Source organism: Lipotes vexillifer, unplaced genomic scaffold (genome assembly GCF_000442215.2).
Source record: "Lipotes vexillifer unplaced genomic scaffold, Lipotes_vexillifer_v1.1 scaffold693, whole genome shotgun sequence".
Classification (NCBI taxonomy): Eukaryota; Metazoa; Chordata; class Mammalia; order Artiodactyla; family Lipotidae; genus Lipotes; species Lipotes vexillifer.
The window spans coordinates 39,821-64,799 of record NW_006783500.1 but is presented as its reverse complement, the minus strand read 5'-3'; the positions used below and the strand labels follow the sequence as shown (position 1 = coordinate 64,799).

At 46.2% G+C, this 24,979-nt stretch overlaps 1 protein-coding gene across 1 annotated transcript in view; it reads left to right on the top strand.

Annotated features, from left to right (window-relative positions):
• The window catches only part of LOC103086918 (potassium voltage-gated channel subfamily KQT member 5-like), a 564,354-nt gene that overhangs the window by 509,149 nt on the left and 30,226 nt on the right, over positions 1-24,979 (top strand). The window contains exon 10 of the mRNA XM_007456126.1: positions 9,193-9,413. Within this exon, the coding sequence (XP_007456188.1) occupies positions 9,193-9,413 (221 nt within the window). The remainder of the gene's footprint in view (positions 1-9,192; positions 9,414-24,979) is intronic.

Sequence of the window (24,979 nt, the reverse complement as noted above, 5' to 3'; positions counted from 1 at the left end):
AAAGAGCCCTGACCCGCTGCCTCCCGTCCCACCCCGCCTGCCTGCTCTCTGCATGTGCCTTCAGTCCGGCCGCTCAGCTGTGTCTGCCCTTCGGATCGGAGCTGTCAGCTGCATGGCCAGAGTGTTTATAACATTACCAGGACCTGCTGACCAGCACAGTTCATTGTTTGATGTGTTTTCACGTAAACACACACACAACGTGGTGTCTTTGTAGAACGTCATTTGTTAAGCAACTAGGCATGGAAGAATCAGCGTTACTGTTCTTGTTACCTACACAGCACAGATCCACTCAACACATCTGCTGTTTGCACACTGCAGTTGGGGACAGTGGACGCGGCGGAAAGTGGAAAAGAAAGGGCCTCCACTTGGTCTCGGATAATCCGTATCTGTGAGAACGCTGCCTCCATGTCCCACAAAGGCTGCAGCCAGACTGTGGGCCTCAGACCCTTCCTGTCCACTGCTTCAGGCCTAGAGAACCCTGGGCCCCTCACTCTGTTAGCGGCATCACTTTTTTTTTTGGCATAAAAATGGAAATGCATTTTTTAATATTTTTGTTGGAGTAGAGTTGATTTACGATGTTGCGTTAGTTTCGGGTGTACAGCAAAGTGAATCAGTTATACCTATACATATATCCACTCTTTTAGATTCTTTTCCGATATAGGTTATTACAGAGTATTGAGTAGAGTTCCCTGTGCTGTACAGTAGGTTCTTATTAGCTGTCTATTTCATGTATAGTGTTGTGGTCCGAGCACGGGTTGGAAAAAGAATTTCCAGACGTGAGGTATTTTAGAAGAGAGTGAGCTTATTGAGAACGAACAGCAGAGATGGTGAGGGGCGCTGCGAATCCAGCGGGCCCACTTCCTGATAGACCAAGGAGAGCCGACCCCCTTTGTGGGCTAGTAGCCAACCTTTACAGCCTCAAGACAAAGAAAATTCCTGCAGGCAGGATGGCATTAGGTGATTGGTCAGGAGGATACAAGGTTACTACTACATGGTGAATATTTTGCCTAGTATGGAGTCGGGGTGGGGTGGGTGCTGTCCAGTTTAGATTAGGAGAGACCATGGCAACAGTTGCTATGGGGGCTCGGTTAATTCCGGAGTTTTTGTCCTGTGTCCTTGATGTAGGGTGTCCTTGATGCAGGGCTCTACATTCTCCCCTCTCTTTATTTATGGGCCAAATCTTTGGCCCCTTAACACCCTGCTCATGAGTAACTTCTGCCTATCCCCATCTCGGGCCATAGGAGCCCAGGTCACTGGGGAAAGGGGCGATGACCGTTCCTAGCTTCTTCCTGCTGGCCGGGGCGTCATGGGGCCCTGAGGCCCAGTGCCCGCTCTCTGTCAGGGTGTATTTACGGAGGGAGATGAGAGTCTGTGGAATGGTAAGGCGACTTGTTCCAACGTAGTCCTTGTGCCAGCTGGCTGGTATCCTTGTTGTAGCACCATCTGGAATTGAACCTTTTGAACCTGTCGGGAGACGAACTTAGATAATGTGTTAATAATACAGGGGCCGAGCAACAAAACAGAGGCTATCAGGATGAATGGTCCCACCAAGGGCAATAGCCACGTCCATATCTGGATCCCCAGAGAGGAGAGGAGGCTGGAAAGCCAGCTGGGGCCCTGTCCTGCTCTCTCTTTTAAATCTTCTATTAATTTGATGTTTTTCTTTAGAATCTGAAGGTCCTCTTCAGCCTGGCCGGAGGTATTAATATAGAAGCAGCCTGTCTCATTTAGTAGGGCACAGACACCCCCCGCCTCAGCTGTTATAACACTAAGGGCCCTCCTGTTTTGTAAAACCCCCTCGGCCAGAGAGCCTGGGGCTGACTGCTGTTCCTTAGTACCTCAGCCTTCCAAGGTTCCTGGACCATGATGGTGAGATGGAGAACGCTCCTCTCTAAGAGGGGTACGCCTGCAAACCAGGAGAGCCCTCTAAAGATGCTACATATTATTTCGGGCTGATCAAGAATTGGGTTATCATAAGCATTCCCCTCCCCCCGAATCCGCAGCTCATTTTTGTCTCTCTGGGACAGGTCTTAAGGCCTCCTCGAGGAAGGACCCAAGTTGGGAGCCCCTCCTGAGGAAGGTAAATCCTTTGCAGTCCTAATGGTCGCCTCTGGGACCACAGCAGTCATTGTGCAGGGGCCCCTCCAAAGTGTGGGAAGATCCAGATAGACCCCGTTACTGCATAGAGATGAAAATCCGGTGCCCCTCAAGGATACCCCTGTGTGGGTCCCCAGAGCCAGGCCCTGACCGTTTGGGAGTTTTCCTCCGGAAATAGACTGGGGTCCCACGGCCTAGGATTAGATTGGGAAGGCCAAACTCCAAGGAAGTAATCATCTATACATAAAGGGGAGACTCCGGGCTCTGACTGATTATGAGTGTGACGGGGGCATTGGCATAACAAATTCCTGAATGGTAGTTGAATTATGCTATATTTTGGAGGAGAGCCTTGTCGGGAGGTTAAACTAAGTAAGCGTCTGGTGGTCACACCAATCCCCACATTTTTAGTTCCCAATGCCAAGCTATTTATGGGGATATGGTCTTCATTAATATATTTCTTAGTCGCATTTTTCCTTGAATTTCCCCAACATGAAGTGAAATTACCTTCATGCAATACATCATATGCATCCTCCTCTGACCAGGGACCCCGCTCCAGGCTAGTCTGATTAAAACTGAGGGTACAGTTACAAAGAAAGCCATTTTAGCCAGCCCCAAACGGGTCCCTGTCTGTCCAGCTTGCAGACAGTCCTTTAAACTACGTCTTTTCCGGTATGCATAATCCCCTGACTGTAGGTCTGTGGCATCTGATCTTCATCCGAAAATAGATTACTGAGATAAGCTTTAGAAACAAACTAGAGTGTCCTTTAATAAGTCAATTAAACTTTTTAGCAATATAACATAACAGCAAGGAACTATCTGGGAAGTGAGTCTCGGTAGCACAGACCTTAATTAACAAAACTAGAATTTAATATTCAGTGAAACGTAATTTTTTTTTCTCATTGTGAGGGCATTAACCCTGCAGGCAGGGAAGGCTTTACCCCATCAAATGAAAAAACGAGGTTTGTCAGGGAGCTGGAAAAAGCCAAGCAGCCGTCTTGGATTTTCCATAGCCCTGACTGACTGACAGCTATTGTTTACCCATTTTAAATTCCCTGATTTAGGAGTAGACTGTTGCCATGTTTTAAGGACATCAGGATGGCAAAAGTCTGGCAGTGAGGGGTTGATTTTTGTAGAAGCAGAATGAACTTTATCTATGTGTGCCAAGATCTTCATAGATCATTGTGAAATAATATTTATTTACTTTACCAAAGTAACAAAAGATTTTAAAAGTAAATACAAATTGCTTAAAGGCAAAGAAATTTACATAGTCTGTTATTAAAAGCAACATTCCAAGAAAACTTTGTTCTCTTAACAGAGAGAGAAGGGGTATTTCAGCCTGGTCTCACTAAGCTTGGCCTGATGATTTATATAACTGTAATTGATCATATAGGCTTTCTGCATGCAGAAATTTTTGTAAGGAGTCTCAGACTGAACTTTTAAAAGACCTCTCAGGGCTAGGAAATTCACACCAAGGGCCTGTCACAGATTTCGCTTACCAGATCTAGGTGAATTCCTCCCTTTTCAAGGTTCCCAAAATACCTTGAGATTTCTGTACCTGTTAGTGAGGTAGCCTTCCTAATTTATCTGATAAAGCTGCTGGGAACCTAAGAGTTTTCCATCTCTGGAGGAAGCAGACAGAGGCAAAAGGTAAATGTTTCAATTTTGCTTACAAAGGTATAATTTACCAAATTACTGTAAGTCAGAATTAGTTTGAGGGGGAAGGTTTTCCTTACACCTGGAAAACACAGATTCAAACCAGTAATGTTTCAGATAGAATGCAAATTTTCTATAATTATAGAAAATTATAACCACATTTACCAGTTCATTCAGTCCTTGCGAATTAATCCTTTTTGTTAACAGCTTTATGAAGCCATCAGGTTTTTCACTAGAATTCTTCAGTTTCTTACCAAGTTTGGCATTACAGTCTGAAAGTCAGAAACTTGTATTTATCCAAAAGTCCTTTTTATAAATCTTCTTGAAGAGGAAGCATTTTTGCAAAGGCATTGGAGTGAAAACTGTAAGTGTCTGTAATGACAAAAGACTTATGAAGGCATGGTAAGAAGGCACGTTTAAAATCTGATCACGATAAAATTAACAAAGTAACTTGGTTACTGTTGTGGAACACAGCACTTAAGGAAGCAATAGTTACTTACTTAGCCAAGGTGACAATAAAAGATTTCAAAGGCAAGTACAGAACAGATCACTTAAGAGGTAAATTTAAAATCTGTTATCAGAGGCAGTTCAACATTTTAAGAAAACTTGTCCTCTTAACAGAAAGAAAAGCCAAATTCAAGTTTTGCACCAGCTTACTTTTAAAATTCATTTACTTAAATTCATTATAAACTTAGTCAGTCCTGACCATGCATAAAACTCTTTCCTCAGGGGCCACTTTTCACAAAACTTTCTATCACTTTCTGTATCTCTCACTTTATTTTTCCATTCAGGAGCAGTCAACTCTAAATTAGACCTACTTCCTTTTTTCTTAATAAAATGTAATTCCATTCCTCATACCTTTTTTTTACTAAAAACATGCATCCTACTTTCCTTAAGCAACCATGAACTGTCCTTTATGTCAGCACTCTGTAGATTGGTAAACATACATCCAAATAATAATTTTTTAAGAATGTGCTTTCTTATAGAAAATATCTCAGTGTGGCACCAAACACATTATTTTAATAGTTCCAAACCTTTTGTTTCTCTGTAAAAGGAAGCCAGTGTTCAGTAATTAATGTTTCAGTATCTTATTTTATTTGGAAATGGCCTAGTTATTTAATAAACTTCCATCCTTTTACTTAATTTAGCACAACTCTAAATGTTTTAAGTTGTCGAATATCTGGAGAGATTATTCCTAAGTAGACATTTCTAAAACATAATTATTCCTAAAAGGTTCACCCAAAGTTCTTATCTCATTTGTATTCTCTCTTCTTAAAAGTTTCTTCACATTGGGCTTCCCTGCTGGCGCAGTGGTGGAGGGTCCGCCTGCCGATGCAGGGGACACGGGTTCGTGCCCCGGTCCGGGAAGATCCCACGTGCCGCGGAGCGGCTGGGCCAGTGAGCCATGGCCGCTGAGGCTGCGCGTCCGGAGCCTGAGCTCCACAACGGGAGAGGCCACGACAGGGAGAGAGAGGCCTGCGTACCGCGAAAAAAAAAAAAAAAAAGTTTCTTCACACTGAGTTATTTTCATTGCTGACAAATTTGCAACAGATATAATAAGATCTTATTTAGTTTATATTAAACTTAGGCACAATAAAAGTATTATACTTAACGTTGATGGCTCAAGACATGTCTATATCAATTAGATCAACAAACATAAACATTAACACCAGGTATTAATTTAATATTGAATATTTCCCAGTTCACGTGAACCTGAAATTTATTTAGCTTAATTTTTCTTGTTTTAGAATTGTTTTATTTGTAAGTGCTTACTTTCCTTTTAAGCCAATTAAATGGAGCTCATTTACAAATTAACCTCAGCAATATTATCCAAAGACAAAGACACATACTGAGACATACACTATATATCCAGACAGTCAGAGATCTCATAGTTTCCACTTGAGATTTAAAATGTCTCTTTGCCTCTTTTTTTTTTTCCCCTTGGCTTGAAGTTCTACTAATTAAACCCAAGGCTGAAGTCTCAGGCAAAGTGGGCTGTGTTTGTAGCTCAAGGACATGATAAGAGTTAACTTTAGACTTTTTCCTAGGCATATTTTTGTTCCCTCAGGGTCAGGATTCTGAAAAAACTATTTCAAAGGACTAGCTTTTCTAACTGCACTTGCAAAAAGAAACCCCTTTTGCAATCTCAAAAAATTTTTATCTTAACCAATTTTCTCTGGAATCTAAAGAATTTTTTTTTTTTTTTTTTGGCGGTATGCGGGCCTCTCACTGTTGTGGCCTCTCCCGCTGCGGAGCACAGGCCCCGGACGCGCAGGCCCAGCGGCCATGGCTCACGGGCCCAGCCGCTCCTCAGCATGCGGGCTCCTCCCAGACCGGGGCACAAACCCGTGTCCCCTGCATCGGCAGGCGGACTCTCAACCACTGCGCCACCAGGGAAGCCCTGGAGTCTAAAGAATATTGTGGCCATCCTGACTGAAGGAACCTAACTTGGTCTGAATTTGGGAAATGCCAGACATGGGAAAGGGAACATGGACTCTAATAGTGCCCATGTCTCCATTTGCTACTTCCTGGCATTGGGCAGGCCTGGATCTTGTGTGGGGAGGGGAGGGGGGCTTTCGCCCTGATAAGGGGGTGGCTGATGGGGAGCTGTGGGTTGAGATGGAGTCGGTGGCTGAAGCAGGTGGTTCATGGGGCGGGGGACAGGAGAAGTCGAGTAAAGGGTCGTCTAGGAGATCTGCTGGAGAGGGAGACAGAGGGGGCCGGGAGGATAAGGCGGCAACAGAAAGACACGTGCGGCATCAGTCCCTCGGCTCGGGATTCTGACTACGGGCCATAAAGGTCTGGACGTGAGGAACCTCTGAGTCCTTTCCTTGTTTCCGCCAAAAGGGATCAAGTTGGAGGATCATGTTATAATTTAGTGTGCCATTAGGAGGCCATTGTTCTCGGGCCCCCAGTTTATACTGGGACCAAGCCGTGTTACAAAAGAAAATGAGCCTCTTCTTTTTGAGATTTTTCAGGGTCAAATGTTTCCCGTTTCTGAGGATACAGCCGAGGGGTGAGTCTGAAGGAAGCTCCCGAGATGTAGCAGAACCCATTCTTAGCCTGTATGCCATAGAAAGGGGGTACTGAGAGTCACCAGCTGACAGAGAGGCGTCCCCTTCGTCCCGGTGATCTCTCCGTGTGACTAAGGCACAAAATGGGGCGACCGTCCCAACAATCGCGTCCAACCATGAGAGGTGACCCCTGGGCATGCGACTGGGGCACCATGCGACTCGGGCAGGGAAGAAAGAAAAGAGAGAGAGATTCCCGGGACCCACCGGGTGACTCACCGCTTGGCGATGCCCTGAAATGTGAAAAGCACTCCTGGGATGGCTCAGAGGCAACACTTAGGCTCCTGTAAGCCAACCCGGACGGAGAAAAGGGTGAAAGTGTAACAGAGAAGACAGGCTGAGGAATCGGCCTTGTAGTCCTGCCGGGAAGGCGGCGGCCAAGGGGAGGGGGCTCAGTGTTCTGCTTGAACCAATACGCGCCTCACGGTGCAGGAAGTTGTCTTGCTGGGGGCAGATGCACTAACAGCCTGGTCTGTTCCGTGACCCTCTTATCCTTTCACGGGAGTCTTAAAGCGGCAGGCGCCCTAATGGCTTTTAAATGCCTGACCTGTGCCCGCACGATACCAATCGGCCCAGTCTGCAGTCAGGAGGGAGACAGAGGGACCCTCACCCGTTCTGGGCGGCAGTTACTGGGGCAAAGCGAGCCGTGGAGCCTTCGGAACACACCAGGGTGGGGCCCTGGCCAGAGTTGCTCTGCTGCTTCCACAGCAGTTTGCCTGTTCACAGACGGTCCCAAGGAATGAGGAGAGGAGGTGGGGGGGGAGATCCCCCCGGAGATGTCCCCGTACAGGCCACCAAAATGTCGTGGTCCGAGCGCGGGTTGAAAGAAGAATTTCCGGACCTGAAGAATTTTAGAAAAGAGTGAGTTTATTGAGAACAAAGAGCAGAGATGGTGAGGGGCGTTGCAAATCCCGCGGGCCCACAACCTGAGAGACCAGGCAGAGATGGTGAGGGGCGCTGCGAATCCAGCGGGCCCACTTCCTGATAGACCAAGGAGAGCCGACCCCCTTTGTGGGCTAGTAGCCAACCTTTACAGCCTCAAGACAAAGAAAATTCCTGCTGGCAGGATGGCATTAGGTGATTGGTCAGGAGGATACAAGGTTACTACATGGTGAATACTTTGCCTAGTATGGAAGCCAGGGGGCTGTCCAGTTTAGATTAGGAGAGACCGTGGCAACAGTTGTTATGGGGGCTCGGTTAATTCCGGAGTTTTTGTCCTGTGTCCTTGATGGAGGGTGTCCTTGACGTAGGGCTCCACATATAGTAGTGTATGTATGTTAATATCACAATTTATCCCTCCCCCCATGGCATCACTTTCTAATGAATAGCACAGTAGTTTATAAATGAACAAGAATACAAACAAACTGGGTCCACAAAGCTTCATACAGTTCATCTGATGCCCACAAAAAAGTCCCTCAGCTATGTTGCTATTTTTATCTCCAAGCTAGAGGCGAGGCCTCCAAATCCAGGTCTCTGATTGCAGTCTGTCCTTCCCGGTCCTTCACACCCCACTCGTGCTCAGGAGGGCCCGGAGACGCACTCTGTGTTTTGCTGCCTTGTTAACACTTCCTTTATCAACCGACCTCAGTTCAGGCCTAGCTGGCATCTGAGAACTGAGCGTGAACAAATATAATTTACCAGGAGCTGCCACAGCAAATCAATAACCTGTCGAATATCAGGAAACTGTTGGTGAACACAGCATCTCATTCCATCAGTCAGTCATCTCGTTCATTATAAGCTGTGTTCGTTCTACCTTCTGTGGTTTTTGTCTCACCAGAATGAACGTGGTGTTAAGTGTTGTATGTTTAATATCATCTGCAGTGCCGCCAGCCGCTCTGAGACTGCATGGATCTGGAAATCGTAATCTTGCCTGCAGTATAAAATGCATGCAGCCTGTAGATACATGTGCATGAGTAACTGTCATCCCCATTTTCCCGTACAAATGTTTTAGAAATTACAAAGAGATATGCTCCCCACCCCCCGCAGAAAAAAAACAAAAAACAAAACCTTTTTTTTTAGGTCTCAAAAGTTGAGGTTAAATCTAAAAATCTGTTTCTAAGGCGAACACCAAACCAGTTCTCTGGTCTTCCCAGTGTCATTGTGCACAAACCGCTGTGCTTGGTCTCAGGCTTCGTTGAATCCAGGAAGGGTGTGCAAAACTGTGGAATGAGACGGACTTGAATGCAAACAGAGAGGTTCAATAAAGCTCAAATTTGCAATAAGGGAATACTGTATCGCTGTGCCCCTACTTGCTAAGAACATTCTGTGTATTGAAGTACATGGTCGTATGCAGTTTCATCCGAGCATTTACCCGCGTGGGTGGACGGCACTGCTCGAAACATGCTAACGCTGCCCTGTGCTCCGCCCGCAGCCAGAAGCTCAGCTTCAAGGAGCGCGTACGCATGGCGAGCCCTCGGGGCCAGAGCGTCAAGAGCAGGCAGGCCTCGCTGGGCGACAGGCGGTCCCCCAGCACGGACATCACCACCGAGGGTAGCCCCACCAAAGTGCAGAAGAGCTGGAGCTTCAACGACCGCACCCGCTTCCGGCCCTCGCTGCGGCTCAAGAGCTCCCAGCCCAAGCCGGTGGCAGATGGTAAGCCCGACCCTTTTCTCCGTAACCGTTTCACTGTACGCTCGAGATGATGAGTGGTTAATTCTCTCCGGTGCCAATTGCAGAAAGAAGGAGACAACCCCAGGGGAAGAACTGTTTGTTTGTTTTCTTGGAAATTTATTCCCTGCTTTGGGCAAGTGTACAGAAGTTTACTTTTGGAAGCAACTTTGACAGCTAAGTCTACATTTCAGGGAAGTCAGACACAGTGTTGTTAATTCTTCACTCATACCTCCAGCATATCGTTATTTCTCAGGCGAGGTGTGTATCAGGTCAACAGGACTGTGCTTCAGACGCACAGGACGTGTCTGACCTGCAAAGGCCCGAAGATGGCCAGGTGCTCGGGAACCTTGAGACACAGGGAGAAGGGGCCGGAGCCTTTCTGGACCCAGCGAGGATGCTGTTCCTTTTCTGCTAGGCTCTGTTCTCCCCTGAATCAGAGACCATTTGGTCATCTTTGTTAGAGAGGTTCTCACTGAAAGTTCTTATCTAATGATAAGTGGAATTCAGGTTCTTCTCCTGAGAGGCATTAACCTATTTTATTTATCAGATTTTGTGGCAGAAGCTTACTTGCCAACACATTTTATTGAATGTCATATAATTTCAAGGTTTATGAAGTAAAACATTTTTTTCATTTAAGATTAGCTTGGCTTTCCTTTTAAGAACGCCCCCCCAGGATCTCTTATCCTGGGCAAAGAACCAAAGTCAAATCGCATCTTCCATTAACACGGAAAAACCCGCAAAGGCCATCAGCCCCGCTGTGCGCACTCCCGAGCAGAACCTGCGTTCTCCCAGGCAGCGGGATAAAATTAACAACCCGGGCCCACAGTGTGACCTCAGGCTCCCTCTGCCCCCGGCCCTCCCAGCCCATTCATAGCTCGTGGGGCCGCCCCCCACTCTCAGGGACGCCCCCGGAGTTCCCTCCTCACACTTCCCACCCTGCACACCCAGGAACGTCGGGCTCTCCCAGCAGCGCCCAGCGGCTGACCCGGCACAGGCCCTCCTGGCGGAGCTCGCAACTGCCATCTGGGCTGCACACTTGACCCGCCAGGTGCCCTCCTCCTGCCGCTGTGCTAAGGTGAGAAGTGCTCCCCCCAGCACCGGACACCCCTCCCAGCCCTACACCAAGACCCCGAGTGTCCCGAGTCACTGGCGGCACAGATCTCAGTGTCCTCTGGTCTCCGCACCCTCCTCCCTAGGAATTGGCTGAAAGCCCATGAACAGCTGAGTCAAGAGTTAGCAGTTACAAGGCTTGTGTAGCGCTCAAAATAGACTTGCCAGATATAAATGGACACATGATTTCTGGAAGGCAAGTTGGCAACAGATAGCAAGAGCCTTTACATCTGCCTAAGCTTGGACGCCTCCCACCCACCAATTCCATTTCTAGGATATGGTCGATATAGTGAAGTAGCAGACGTTAGAAAAGATGCTATGAGTCTAAAATTATCGAAATAGATAAAGGATCACAAAAAGTAAATTATTCCATCTTGGCTGTGTGTGGATGTGTGTGTAAATTCGTATATTTATAGTAAAAGTTCTGGAAAGATTTATAACAATGAATGAACAGTTACCTCCAAGAGGTAAGATCAGAGTTATATTTTGTTTCTTCATGTTGTCATCTGTATTTCCTATTATTTCTACAATGAACATGTAAAGCTTTTGTGATAAAAAGGCAGAAGAGGATTTTCTATTAAAAAGTCGGGTCCTCCTCTCAGACACTGCCCTTTTCCTCTCCCTCACTCTGGGGGCCCTTGGTCTAACTGGTGGCCACCAAACCCCTCTCTTTAGGTGGCGTTCCTCCTGGTCTCGGTGCCGGGGACCAGCCTTCACCGAGGGTAGACGTGGACTGTCTAATGAGGTCTGACAGCTCCTACTACGAATAGAACTGTATTAGGCTCCAGGGCTGCCGTAACAAAGTACCACAGACTGGGTGGCTTAAACAACAGAAACTTATTTTCTCACAGTTCCGGAGGCTACGAGTCTGAGATCTCCTTGGGTCACAGACGGCCACCTTCTCCCTGTGTCTCCACTTCTTCCCTCTGTGCATGTCTGTGTCCAGATTTCCTCCTCTTACAAGGACACCAGTCATACTGGATTAGAACCCACTCAGATGACCTCATTTTAACTTCATTATCTCTTTCAAGACCCCGTCTCTGGATTCTCAGGGACTGAGGGCCAGGACTTCAGCACGTGGAATTTGTCGGGATGCCATTCAGCCCATACTGGAGCCCCTGCAAACTCACAGCACAGCATCCCCGGGGGTGCACACAGCTCCAACCCTCGTCCTGGGTCCACACGCACTGGAAACGCATGTATCACCACAGCGGGTCCTTACCCTTCCAACGTGGGCTTCAGAAAGCATCGCTTCCGTGCTGTGAGGTCCTTACGGTTGGCTGAGCACATCTAAATATAAAAGTCAGAGAATCCAGATTCTGAATATGGAAAATGAATTCTACTTGTATGTTTGGCCAGAGGGGAAGCATTTTTCAAAGACTCCTAGAGTCAGCACTGTCCATCACACTCTTTTCAGTTACGGCAACGATGTCTCAGAGGTCAGACAAATAGAAACAGAAGTCCTGTTCTCTTCCAAACCACAAATTGGAAAGGTCTCCTACCCCGCGTTTTCTGCATCATCTCGTCCAAGTGCAGTTCTCTTTGGCTAGAAGGAAATGGCTTTTCCCTGGTTGCTGCCTGTCTGAATTGGTTCTGAGTCCCCCAAGTGACAGGAGGCTGACTGCTGTCCTGCCGAAGAGCTTTGTTGGCCGCCCACCCACAAGAGACCATGACTCCTGACTCCTTGCTCTGTACAGTAGCCCAGAACCTTGACCTCTGATTTACCTCATGGTTAGATCTTGGGAGAACAGAAATTCACTTTTTATAGGAAAAAAAAAAAAAACTGAAGTAGCTATCAAATAAATGTAGACTTCAATTGATACATTTTTATATATAGTGCCTCTATATGTTTTAAGTATTTCTAAAATCCACTTATTACCCATAGAAAATAATATATACTACGGCATCCAACTCCCAATTATTCTGGATCTATTTGCTCATTCGCTTCTGGGGCTCTTTTTTTTTCTACTTCTGTTTTCCCTTTACGTATTTTAGGCATCTCAATGCCCATTAACAGCTCAGGGAGAGTGGCTGAATAGCAGAAAGAAAAATAGAAATTCCGACTGGCCTTGAGGTTAATAACTAACTTACATTTGGAAAATAATGGGCCTGTTAACTAAAAGACACCATAATAGGAAAACAAAAGAAATTTAAGGTTAATCTGTAAATTTTAATAATTCTTCCCAAATCTGATAGCCTTTACTACAGATGGCATTATTGTTATAATTTAATGACTCTTACAAAAGGTTATTAAGTATGGCATGTTGTTTTTATTTGCTATCACTTTTGATGACATTTACATGTTACATTTTAAAGGCCACAATTTTAAATTCCACATCCTTGTGTACCAGAGAAGTGGGAAGTAACAGGCAGATATTGTCACCAGCAATTTACAAAGAGCAAAGGGAAGAAAGTAAACTGTAAGGGACTAGGGTGGTGTTGCCATAGCAAACTGATTTTGACCAATATGGTGTGAATAGTATTTTTAGTTTATAAATCTAATAATAAGAGATAGAAATGTTCCACTAGTCAATCAATAGTATTTAAGCCTCTTCATACAATCTCAGAATTTAGGTAGGATATGGCTTTTTTAGATTCCATATGTAATGAGTGTGTGATCTTGCATTTTGTGTCCTTCTGTGTCTGGCTTATTTCAATTGGCGTAATGGCCTCCACGTTCATCCATCTTGTTGCAAATGGCAGGATATCTTTCTTTTTCAAGGATGAGTAATACTCCATTGTATAATTTATACCACAATTTCATTTCACTATATGTATATGTATATCAAGTCATCATGGTGTACACTTTAAATATGTACAATTTTCGTTTTAAAAATAAAATAAATTAGGTGGCTTAAAAATATTTGTATTTTAATATACAAGAATAATAATGATGAAAGTAACATTTATTGGCTGGCACTGTTCTGAATGCTTTACTTTGATGATTTCATTTAATTCTTCCAATAACCCTATGAGGGAGGCAAGTCGTGATCCCCATCTTGTGAATGAGGGAGCTGAGAGCTGCCCAGATCTAAGCCGTGAGCAGGGCAGCCTTGGTGCACACCCAGACCATCTGATTTCCCAGCCCTCCTGGAGGACACATTCAAAGCTGCGCCGTCAGATGTCGTATCGGTTTCCCTTTAAGCATCTTTCATTTCTCCTTTTTCGCACTGTTGCTCTTCCATCTTCAGTTTGCCCGATCCCCCTCCCTTAGAAACCATTCGGCTTTGCCACTGGCCCACCCCTCCTTCTCCCAACCTCAGCTGCCAAACCTCTGAACTGCATTGTCTTCCAAGAGTGGAAGGTTCGGGGCTTCCCTGGTGGCACAGTGGTTGAGAGTCTGCCTGCCAATGCAGGGGACACGGGTTAGTGCCCCCGTCCGGGAGGATCCCACATGCCGCGGAGCGGCTGGGCCCGTGAGCCATGGCCGCTGGGCCTGCGCGTCCGGAGCCTGTGCTCCGCAATGGGAGAGGCCACAACAGTGAGAGGCCCGCGTAACGCAAAAAAAAAAAAAAGAGAGAGTGGAAGATTCGGCAAATTGGGAAACGGCCTTTAGATGACCCGTCTCTGTGTCGATCAGGCACCCGACAGAGGCTCAGGATCACAGCCATCCGGCCTGCGTCTGTTACCCAAAGAGGGAGGCAAACCGTGAAGCCATCTGAGGTCTGTTTCCAGATACAGAAGGTGGTATCAGGAGATGGACAGCCGTCAGCACAGACGAGCACATGGAACGTGGCGGAAGCAAGTCCAAGGAATGCCAGGCAGCAGAGCCCAAAGGATGAAATTAGGGAGAGCTAGGGGCAAGCCGAGGTTTCTGGTGACTAGTTAGTTTGCTATCAAAGAGGGTGTCGTGACGGACGCTGCTGTACTGGGAATGCCTTTCAGAGTTGCATCAAAGAGCACGAAAATCTCGACAGAGATAAGCCAGTAGCTGGAGGTGGCTCCACCCTGTAGAGCGTAAAAAAAAAAAAAAATCTGTCTCGAATACTGCATGTAACAGTGCACTTCTCAACATGTTGCTGCTCAAGGGAAACGCATCAGTTCTTGTGGGAAGCCCTCAGGGCTCGTGCTGGCTGCTCTAGTTCATGATAAAGACTAGCTGCCTTGGGTGCAGGGGTCCCCGAGCAGAGGCTGGGGGGCAAAGAGGCGAAATGCCTGCCGATCATGGGGGGTCCCTGAGGCCCATTCCCTTGTTCCAGGCACTGCAAGGAGCTCTTCTCTCTTCACTCCTCTTTGCCTTTCTCCTCCAGCCAGGGTACCCGCTAGGGTGCCTTTGGCTGCGGGGCACAAGAGAAGCAGGCTCCACTACCTTAACCAGCAGTGAAATGTATCATCAACACTACGTGAAGAGAAGGTCAGAGGTGGGACAGCTCCCAGCCGGGAGGCAGGAGCCCTGGCTCCCCTGCTCTCGGCTCTCTCCTTCCGCTCTGCCCAGCTGTGGTCTGTGTGCTGCTTCCTCCAGGCTGGCAGCTGGACGGCTACGAGCATCTTCCCCACACACGGCGCTTTGAGAGGCAAAGGGGGGACCGCCCTAGGTTGTGAGGAAAATGGTCCACTCACGTCTTACGTGGCAAAACTGGGTCTCACGCCTGAAATGACCACTGGTGAGAGCGGGCGCTGGAGTTGCCGGTCGGCATCCAGCACCTGGTCTGCGGCCAGACTCCTCCACGGCGAGTAGGTCAGGGGACAGGGCAGGGGGTGTGACTGGAGAGATGTGAGGGTTTCTGTTTGGGGATCTGCTCTTGGGAGAAGACCTCCAGTGGTGTCTGACACAGCCAAGAAATCTTCCCTGCTTCGTCGTGAAGGTGGCGGGGAAGAATGCCCTTAAACATGCTTCCTCCCCAGTATTCTGTCCACACGTCATTTCTGTTCCTCTGAGCATCTAAAAGCCAGATTGAGACATGTTTTTGGTTTATTTCTTGTTTATCATTATCTTTTATTTTTTTCCTCCTTTCTTTCATCACCTAATCTCCATGAGGCCGTGACCGCAGACTGGCCTAACTCCTTGTATTTAAAAAGAAGGACAAAGCGGGTAGAGGAAAACCTAGGGAAAAATAAATGAATTCGGGTTTAGATAATACAATCTGTCCTCACGTGCAGTCGGCCCAGATTGTGGCTTTCCTATCACCACGGCCACCAGGGGAAAACTGGGGCAGCCGCCTTCCTCAGCACCTCCTCAGGGCCCCAGATTACCCGTGCCTCAGGCTGCTTGCCTGGCACCCCATCTTCCCTTTGGGTGAGTGACAGCCGACTGGGTCTCACCTGAAATGAGCAAAAGAGAAGAAATGCACAGCCCAGGATGCTGGAACCCTCAACTCCTCTAGAAGATAGAACGTCCATCCCCTTCCTCTCTGCTTTAACCTCTGTCCTCTGGGTCCCCGGCCCACCGTCTCATAGACATCTTGTTTGAGATTGTCAGTAGATCCACGGGAACAACGGCAAAAGGGAAGCATTTTAGTGCAGTGGTTTTGCAGCCAGCTTCAACTAACAGACTCCTGTACCCACAGCAGGGTATTCTCCCCCAAGCAGCATAAATCACAAGCTACCAGCATTTTATATCTCACCCAGCCGTACACACGGCGCTTTCATCTGGTGCTGGGCCTCCTCTGCACTTCTTTTCCAATGGTATCTGCTTCCCTCGTGTTTTTCTCAGTCTCCCCAGTTGACATTTTTGGTGTTTCCACAAAATGCCAAGCACAGCACCGCACTTAGCGTTTTTCTTGACTTCCTGCACTGTTGATCCAGCTTCAACCAGACTCTGATTATTGTTTTCCACAATACGTGATACTTCCTGGCACTTTATGAAATTGCCTGATGATGACTCTGCATCGTGTTGACAGATTTAGTTCTTGTGAAGGCTGTGTTCCCTTAGGGCTTCAGCTGGACCCTGGAAGGGACCCCTGACTGGGGAGCTCACCCACTCCTCTGAGCTCCACCTGGAACAAAGCCTGAGGGTTTTCTTTCACACCAGAACAAAAGGATTTCCTGAGAATGACTGGGTCAAAAGTCTGGAAATTAAAAGTCCAGTCTGTGCCCAACTTAACTGTTGGCATGATTCTGTGCAAAAACCTGGAGGGTATTTAGTAGGAATCTGAAACACACTTTCCATCCCTCACCAAGGTAACTGGTGAAAAGCATTACGTGGAGGAATCACCTCAATTCCTGTCCACGGGTTTCTTTTCTCCTTAGTTGTCCGGGTTCCCCATTTATTCAGCCAGGGATGGGTCCTGCTCCTCTCCTGGGTGTCCTGCACCCTCCCTGTCCCCCAGCATCTGCTCTTGTGTCCCAGGGTTCTTATCCCTATGGGGGGTTGGGGAGAAGAGACCTTTCAATCTCTGGTTATAGACTGTAAGAGACTAAGTATTTATCGTATTTCTGGTAAATGGTTGCTTTTTCCAATCCTCTTTGTGAAATGCCTGTTCCTTGTTTTTAATTACTGGGGAAATGCGTTTCTATTTTGATTGAACTGGAGACTGCCCTGGCTTTCTATTCTAATCCAAGTACTCTGTATCACAGAACAAGATTTCTGTCCAGATTTCTCTAGGTTCTTCCCCAATGTTTGTTGTCACCCTACAGTGACAGGGAAAATTATGTTTGGTTTCTCATGGTGGGGAAAAAATAGCTCCCTGCTTTAGATCTGAGTTTTGAATGGATTCTACCTCCTTTCTTCTGGCAGAATCTAAGCTGCCAGGTGACCTCTGAGTACAACCTTAAGCCATGTCTTTCCACCTTCTGCGGATCCAGGTTTTATAGAGAATTGCAGGGTTGTGTAAATTGGAGCTCTGAATTTTGTTTCTCCAGCACAGCAAAGTGTGTGTGCATGTGGGTGCTTTAAAATGAATTAGAATGCTGTATTCATTATCTGCTACTTATGGACACTTACACTCTCACAGTCTCTGAGGTCAGGAGTCCTGCAGTGACTTGGCTGGGTGATTCTGGCTCAGAGTCAGGCTCTCACTGGGCCCAATGTCATCTCAAGGCTCAGTGGGGGGTAGGGCTTGGGAGTCCATTCTCAGCTCACTGCAGCACTTGCTGGCAGGTCTCATTCCCTCCTCACATCGGCCCCTTCATTCGTTGCCTGGACGTCCTCATGTGGTTCAGCCGCAGAGACAGTACACGCTCAGGAGAGTGAGAGAGTACCCAAGACAGAGGCTGCCATCTTTTCAAAGAACCAGCTTTTAATTTCGTTGATCTTTTCTGCTGTTTGCCTCATTTCTTTTTCATTTATTTCTGCTCTGATCTTTATGATTTCTTTCCTTCTACTAACTTGGGGTTTTGTTCTTCTTTCTGTAATTGCTTTAGGTGTAAGGTTAGGTTGTTTATTTGAGATTTTTCTTCTTTCCTGAGGTAAGATTGTTTGCTATAAACTTCCCTCTTAGAACTGTTTTTGCTGTGTCCCATAGGTCTTGGATCATCGTGCTTTCATTTTCGTTTCTCTCTAGGTAATTTTGATTTCCTCTTTGTTTTCATCAGCAATCCATTGGCTGTTTAGCAGCATATTGTTTAGCCTCCACGTGTTTGTGTTTTTTACAGTTTTTTTCTTGTAGCTGATTTCTAATCTCATAGTGTTGTGGTCAGAAAAAATGCTTGATATGACTTGTTTTCTTAAATTTACTGAGGCTCACTTTGTGGCCTAGCATGTGATCCATCCTGGAGAATGTTCCATGTGCACTTGAGAAGAATGTGTATTCTGCTTTTAGATGGAATGCTCAATATCAATTGAGAATGTTCCATGTGCACTTGAGAAGAATGTGTATTCTGCTTTTAGATGGAATGCTCTATAAATATCAATTAAGTCCATCTGGTCTAATGTGTCATTTAAGGCCTGTGTTTCCTTGTTGATTTTCTGTCTGGATGATCTGTCCATTGGTGTAAATGGGATGTTAAAGTCCCCCACTATTATCGTGTTACTGTCGATTTCCCCTTTCATGGCTGTTAGTATTTGCCTTATGTATTGAGGCGCTCCTACGCTGGGTGTATATATATTTAAACTTGTTATATCTTCTTCTTGGATTGATCCCTTGATCATTATGTAGTATCCTTCTTTGTCTCTGTGTCAGTCTTTAAAGTCTACTTTGTCTGATATGAGTATTGCTGCTCCAGCTTTCTTTTGATTTCCATTTGCTTGGAATACCTTTTTCCATCCCCTCACTTTCAGTCTGTGTGTGTCCCTAGATCTGAAGTGGTTCTCTTGTAGACAGCATCTATATATGGGTCTTGTTTTTGCATCCATTCAGCCAGTCTACATCTTTTGGTTGGGGTATTTAATCCATTTACATTTAAGGTAATTATCAATATATATGTTCTTATTGCCATTTTGTTAATTGTTTTGGATTTGTTTTTGTAGGTCTTTTTTCTTCCATTCCTCTTTTGTTCTCTTCTCTTGTGATTTGCTGACTAATTTTAGAATGGTATTTGGATTGCTTTTTCTTTTTGTGTGTATGTATCTATTGTAGATTTTTGGTTTGCGGTTACCATGAGGTTTTGGTATAGCAGTCTATGTATAAACAAGGTTGTTTTGAGTTGCTGGTCTTTTAATTTCAAATACATTTCCAATATCCTGCATTTGTACTTCCCTCTTCTCATGATTGCTGGTTTTGATGTCATATTTGTGTGTGGATGATTTCCTACCTTTATTGTATGTTTGCCTTTACCAGTGAGCATTTCCATTGGTAATTTTCTTGTTTCTAGTTGTGGCCTTCTCTTTTCTGCCTAGAGAAGTTCCTTTATCATTTGTTGCAAAGCTGGTTCGGTGATGCTGAATTCTCTTAGCTTTTGCTTGTCTGTAAAACTTTTGATTTCTCCATCGAACCTGAATGAGATCCTTGCTGGGTAGAGTAATCTTGGTTGTAGGTTTTTCCCTTTCATCACTTTAAATATATCCTGCCACTCCCTTCTGGCCTGCAGAATTTCTGCTGAGAAATCAGCTGATAACCTTATGGGAATTACCTTGTATGTTATTTGTTGCTTTTCCCTTGTTGCTCTTAATATTTTTATTTTGTCTTTAATTTTTGTCAGTTTGATTACTATGTGTCTCAGTGTGTTCTTCCTTCGGTTTATCCTGCCTGGGACTCTCTGCACTTCCTGGACTTGGGTGACTACTTCCTTTCCCATGTTAGGGAAGTCTTCAGCTATCATCTCTTCAAATATTTTCTCAGGTCCTTTCTCTCTCTCTTCTCCCTCTGGGGCCCCTATAATGCAAATGGTGGTGCATTTAATGTTGTCCGAGAGGTCTCTTAGACCTGATTTCTTTTCATTCTTTTTTCTTTGCCCTGTTCCATGGCAAATGATTTCCACCATTCTGTTTTCCAGCTCACTTATGCATTCATCTGCCTCAGTTAGTCTGCTATTGATTCCTTCTCATGTATTTTTCATTTAAGTTATTGTATTATTCATCTCTGTTTGTTTGTTCTTTAGTTCTTCTAGGCCTTCGTTAAACATCTCTTGTATCTTCTCAATCTGTGCCTCCATTCTTTTTCCAAGATCTTGATCATCTTTACCATCATTACTGTGAATTCTTTTTTGGGAAGATTGCCTATATCCACTTCACTTAATTGTTCTTCTGGGGTTTTATCTTGTTCCTTCATCTGGGAAATATTCCTCTGCCATCTCATTTTAGCTAACTTTCTGTGATTGCATTTCCCCTTCCACAGGCTGCAGGATTGTAGTTCTTCCTTCTGCTGTCTGCTCCCTGGTGAGTGAGGCTGTCTAAGAGGCTTGTGCAGGCTTCCTGGTGGGAGGGACTGGCTTCTGCCCACTGGTGGTTAGAGCTGGGTCTTGTCCCTCTGGCAGGCAGGGCCGTGTCAAGGGGTTTGTTTAGCAGGCTGCTGTGGGCTCAGTATGACTTTAAGCAGCCTGTCTGCTCTTGGCTGGGGCTGTGTTCCTGCCCTGTTGGTTGTTTGGCCCAAGGCATCCCAGCACTGGAGCCTACAGGCTGTTGGGTGGGGCCAGGTCTTGGGGAGAAAATGGTGGCCTCCAGGAGGGCTCACACCAGTGAGTACTTCCCAGAATTGCTGCTGCCAGTGTCTTTGTCCCCACAGTGAGCCACAGCTGCCCCCAGCCTCTGCAGGAGACCCTCTAGTACCAATAGGTAGGTCTTGCCCAGGCCCTTATGAGATCACCACTTTTTTTTCCCTGGGTCCTGTTGCACATGAGACCTTGTACGTGCCCTCCAAGAGTTCCTGTTTCCCCCAGTCCTGTGGAATTCCTGCAATCAAACCCCACTGGCCTTCAAACCCCGATTCTCTGGGGGCTCCTCCTCCCATTGCCAGATCCCCAGGCTAGGGGCTCAGAACTTTCACTCTTGTGGAAGAACTTCTGCGGTATAATTACTTTCCAGTTTGTGGGTCGCCCACCCAGAGGATATGGGATTTGATTTTACTGTGATTGCACCCCTCCTACTGTTTCGTTGTGGCTTTTTCTTTGTCATTGGATGTAGGATATCTCTTTTAGTATGTTCCAGCAGTTTTCCTGGCGATGGCTGTCCAGCAGTGATTTTGGTGTTTTCGTAAGAGGTGAGGTCATGTCCTTGTCTCTACCTCTGCTGCAGTCCTTTATAGCCTAACATTTCATCACCTCCTCCACCTCAGGGTCACACAGACCAACCCTGGGACAATGTAAAGGGGACTGCACAGAGCGGTGGGTACCTGGAAGTGGACTCACTGGGGACCGTCTCAGTGGCTAGCTACATGGATGCCGTTGCACTGGCAGGTCTTTTAAGTGACAGGTTTCCACCACTGCCTGTTGTCTTTCCAGGAACCCCAACCACCAGCTTCCCATCCCTTTCAATCGTCTCCATTACCTGCCTCCCTTTAGAGGCATTTGGGCTTGGGGTCTCCAGTCTAACCATGTCACGTCCAGTATCCTACGTATTATATTTCAGAAAAACCCCGGCACATCCTGGTCAGCCTTGATCACATGACAGCTAGTCTTTTGTCTTCCAATCTTAGTGCAGCCTTTCAAAAGTCATATGGAGCATTTGATCAGTGTGACAAGAAATAAAAAAGCATGAGGAAGCAGGAAGCCAGCTAGTCAGGAGCAAAACCAAAGTGTGCTAACCTCTACCCCAGAGCTCTTTCTTTTATAATGTGTGGCCCACCTTTAGCTGCTTCAAGAGGTTGAAGGGATGTTCTTGGTCACTTCAAAGAGCAGCATGAGAACCCAGTGTGAATACCAGCTTTTAGCTCAGTATCAGGACCGTCTAGCAATGAGAGACCCCACACCAATGCAAGAGCCCATCCTTGGACGCCTTCACACCAAACCTGGATCATCAATGCTCAGGGACTCCAGGCCCCGAGGAGGTCAGGCCAGACAGCCCCAGAGAGATCTTCTCACCCCGCATTCTGCAACTGTTCTTCTGGCTCCTCCTCAACCATCACCTCTTATGCCCCCTGAAAAGCAGAGGACGAGGGGAGGACCGGCTGCGGGATGCTGCTCTGACCTGCCCTCACCTCCTCGGATGCAGAGAAAAGTGCTTTGCGTGGCCTCTTACCTCTCATGAGCCCCACTCTTCCTCCTCCCTTCCACTGTCGGCTGCAGCCCTGAATCTCCTGAGAAGTGTGTCCTCTGTGCCCCGCCTACCTTGACATGTGTGCCTGTGCGTGTGCGCGCGTGTGTGTGTGCACACGCACATGAGCTCTCCAGAGTGGAGCCTTCACAGGACGATGAATTCCCTTCAACTGGCAGGTTCCCATTCAAGTCACCGAATGTGGGGGGACTGCCCAGGGCCAGCATTTTTCTGGCACTAGAGGGGCCAGGTGAGTAGACATGACCCGTTTGTCTGTAAGCTTTACCACCAGCCCCACCCCAGTGACCGTGTTGATTGGCCCTGGGGAGTGGGGACGCATCTTCCTCACTGTGCAGCCTTCACGCTGTCCACAAAATAAGCACAAAGTCAGCTATTACACAGATCACAGAATTTAGCCCCTATATAAGGGGAGCACTTTTCAGCTGCATGGTGATTTTTCATTCATACATTTCAAGCTATTTCCTTCAAAGGCACACTTAGTTCTCTGTTCCACAAAGAGAAACCAATAGGACACAATTTTTAAGTTATATTTAATTGCTCTCATGGAGTGTTCTACTGGGTAAAAAAGAAAGAAAGAAGAAAAAAAGGCCAGGATCATTTCAATGGCTGACCCAGGAAAAAGCCAAGTTACCCAGGCTTTGCTTTCTGTTATCTGCAGTTTGAAGCTCAAATTGTTCTAAATTCCTTTTATTTTCAACGTCTGATTTTTCCCAGCTTTTCTTCTCTTGCCATCTCTTCCGTCTGTTGCCATGTACAATGCATAACAACAGTTCCTAAACTCTCAAAATATAGAAAGCTCAGAAGAATATTGCCTGGGGAAAATTAATCCCTGTACCTCTAGTCACAAAGATTCATTTGCACATGAAACCCTGAATTCCCCCTGGTGAGAGATTTCCAGCTTTCATTAATCTTATGCAGTAGCAACTGGTGTACTGCATCATCATGTCAGAGCCAGTGAGTAAGCTTTCCCCAAACTGAACCTGTACAGTTCCCATGATTTTGTGTTTTGGTTGAAAAAAGTCATGACCTCACGTTGTCTTGTATTTGTATCAGTTACCTGTTCAGACAAAGCTGTCCCCTCCCCCCAGATTTAGTGGCTTAAAACAGCAACCCTTTTTCAGCCTGCACTTCTGTTGGCAGTTCTTCGGGCCTTGGCTGGACTCACCTGTACACCTGTGACCAGCTGCTGGGCAAACCCATCTCCACTCGGTGCAGTCTCCCAGACTCCAGCAGGTCGGGAAGATTCTCGTGGTGGTAGGTTCCTAAGAGAGTGTTACCAAATGCAAGTCCGTGTGCCTGACGCACAGTGAGGCCAAACAATACCGAAACGTCGGTGTTTGGAGCAGAGAAAGGTTTATTGCAGGGCCGAGCAGGAAGAACAGGGGGCTCATGCCCCAAAACACCCCTGAACTCCCTGAAGGGTTTCGGCAAAGCAACTTTAAAGGCCAGATGAGGGAAGGGCGTGGTTACTTGTTGCGAACTTCTTTATGTAGCATCCTTTGCTCTTGCGGCTGTCCCACTCGGTTGTCAATGTTCCTGTAAACCTTCAACAAGACAAATGTTATTCTGTGTTCTGAAACTTTGTTATCTCTATATGAATGTAAACGGTGTCATACCCTTAAAGGTCAGAGCCTTGAGAATGGGCTGTTCTATATATTTCAGGCTAGAGGCAACATTCTTAACTGGAAGCAAATGTAGTAGGAATACAAAGGTCAAAGTAAAAGTAGTAGATCCAGTATGGAGTCAAGCTTGTTCTTCTCTGTTAAAAGAGTAGAAGCGGAACCTGCAAGGTCTGCTGAGGCCTCGGCTCAAGTGCTCACAGAGTGACAGTCACTGCATCCTGAGGATCACAGCAAATCATGGGGATGGCCTAACGTGAAGTGGGGACTCCACTGTCCCAACCCACACCCGCCACTTTAGCTTACTCACTCTTATTATGTGCAGTTGGTTCTGCAGACACGGTGTCGATGGATGATCGCTCTGGTGTTTCTCCCCATGGTTTCCTTCACTTCCAGAGCCTCAGAAGGAAAGGCAGGGAAGACAACGTTGTTAGCACCTAATAGGCATTTTCCTTCTTATTTTATTTTTTTAAACATCTTTATTGGAGTATAATTGCTTTACAATGGTGTGTTAGTTTCTACTGTATAACAAAGTGAATCCGCTATACATATACATATATCCCCATATCACCTCCCTCTAGCGTCTCCCTCCCACCCTCCCTATCCCACCCCTCTAGGTGGTCACAAAGCACCGAGCTGATCTCCCTGTGCTGTGAGGCTGCTTCCCACTAGCTATCTGTTTTACATTTGGCAGTGTATGTAAGTCCATGCCACTCTCTCACTTCATCCCAGCTTACCCTTCCCTCTCCCTGTGTCCTCAATTCCATTTTCTATGTCTGCTTCTTTATTCCTGTCTTACCCCTAGGTTCTTCATAAACTTTTTTTTTTTTTAGATTCCATATATATGTGTTAGCATACGGTATTTGTTTTTCTCTTTCTAACTTACTTCACTCTGTGTGACAGACTCTAGGTCCATCCACCTCCCTACAAATAACTCAGTTTCATTTCTTTTTATGGCTGAGTAATATTCCATTGTACATATGTGCCACATCTTCTTTATCCATTCATCTGTTGATGGCACTTAGGTTGCTTCCATGTCCTGGCTATTGTAAATAGAGCTGCAATGAACATTGTGGTACATGACTCTTTTTGAATTATGGTTTTCTCAGGGTATATGCCCAGTAGTGGGATTCCTGGGTCGTATGGTAGTTCTATTATTAGTTTTTTCAGGAACCACCATACTGTTCTCCATAGTGGCTGTATCAATTTACATTCCCACCAACAGTGCAAGAGGGTTCCCTTTTCTCCACACCCTCTCCAGCATTTATTGTTTGTAGATTTTTCTGATGATG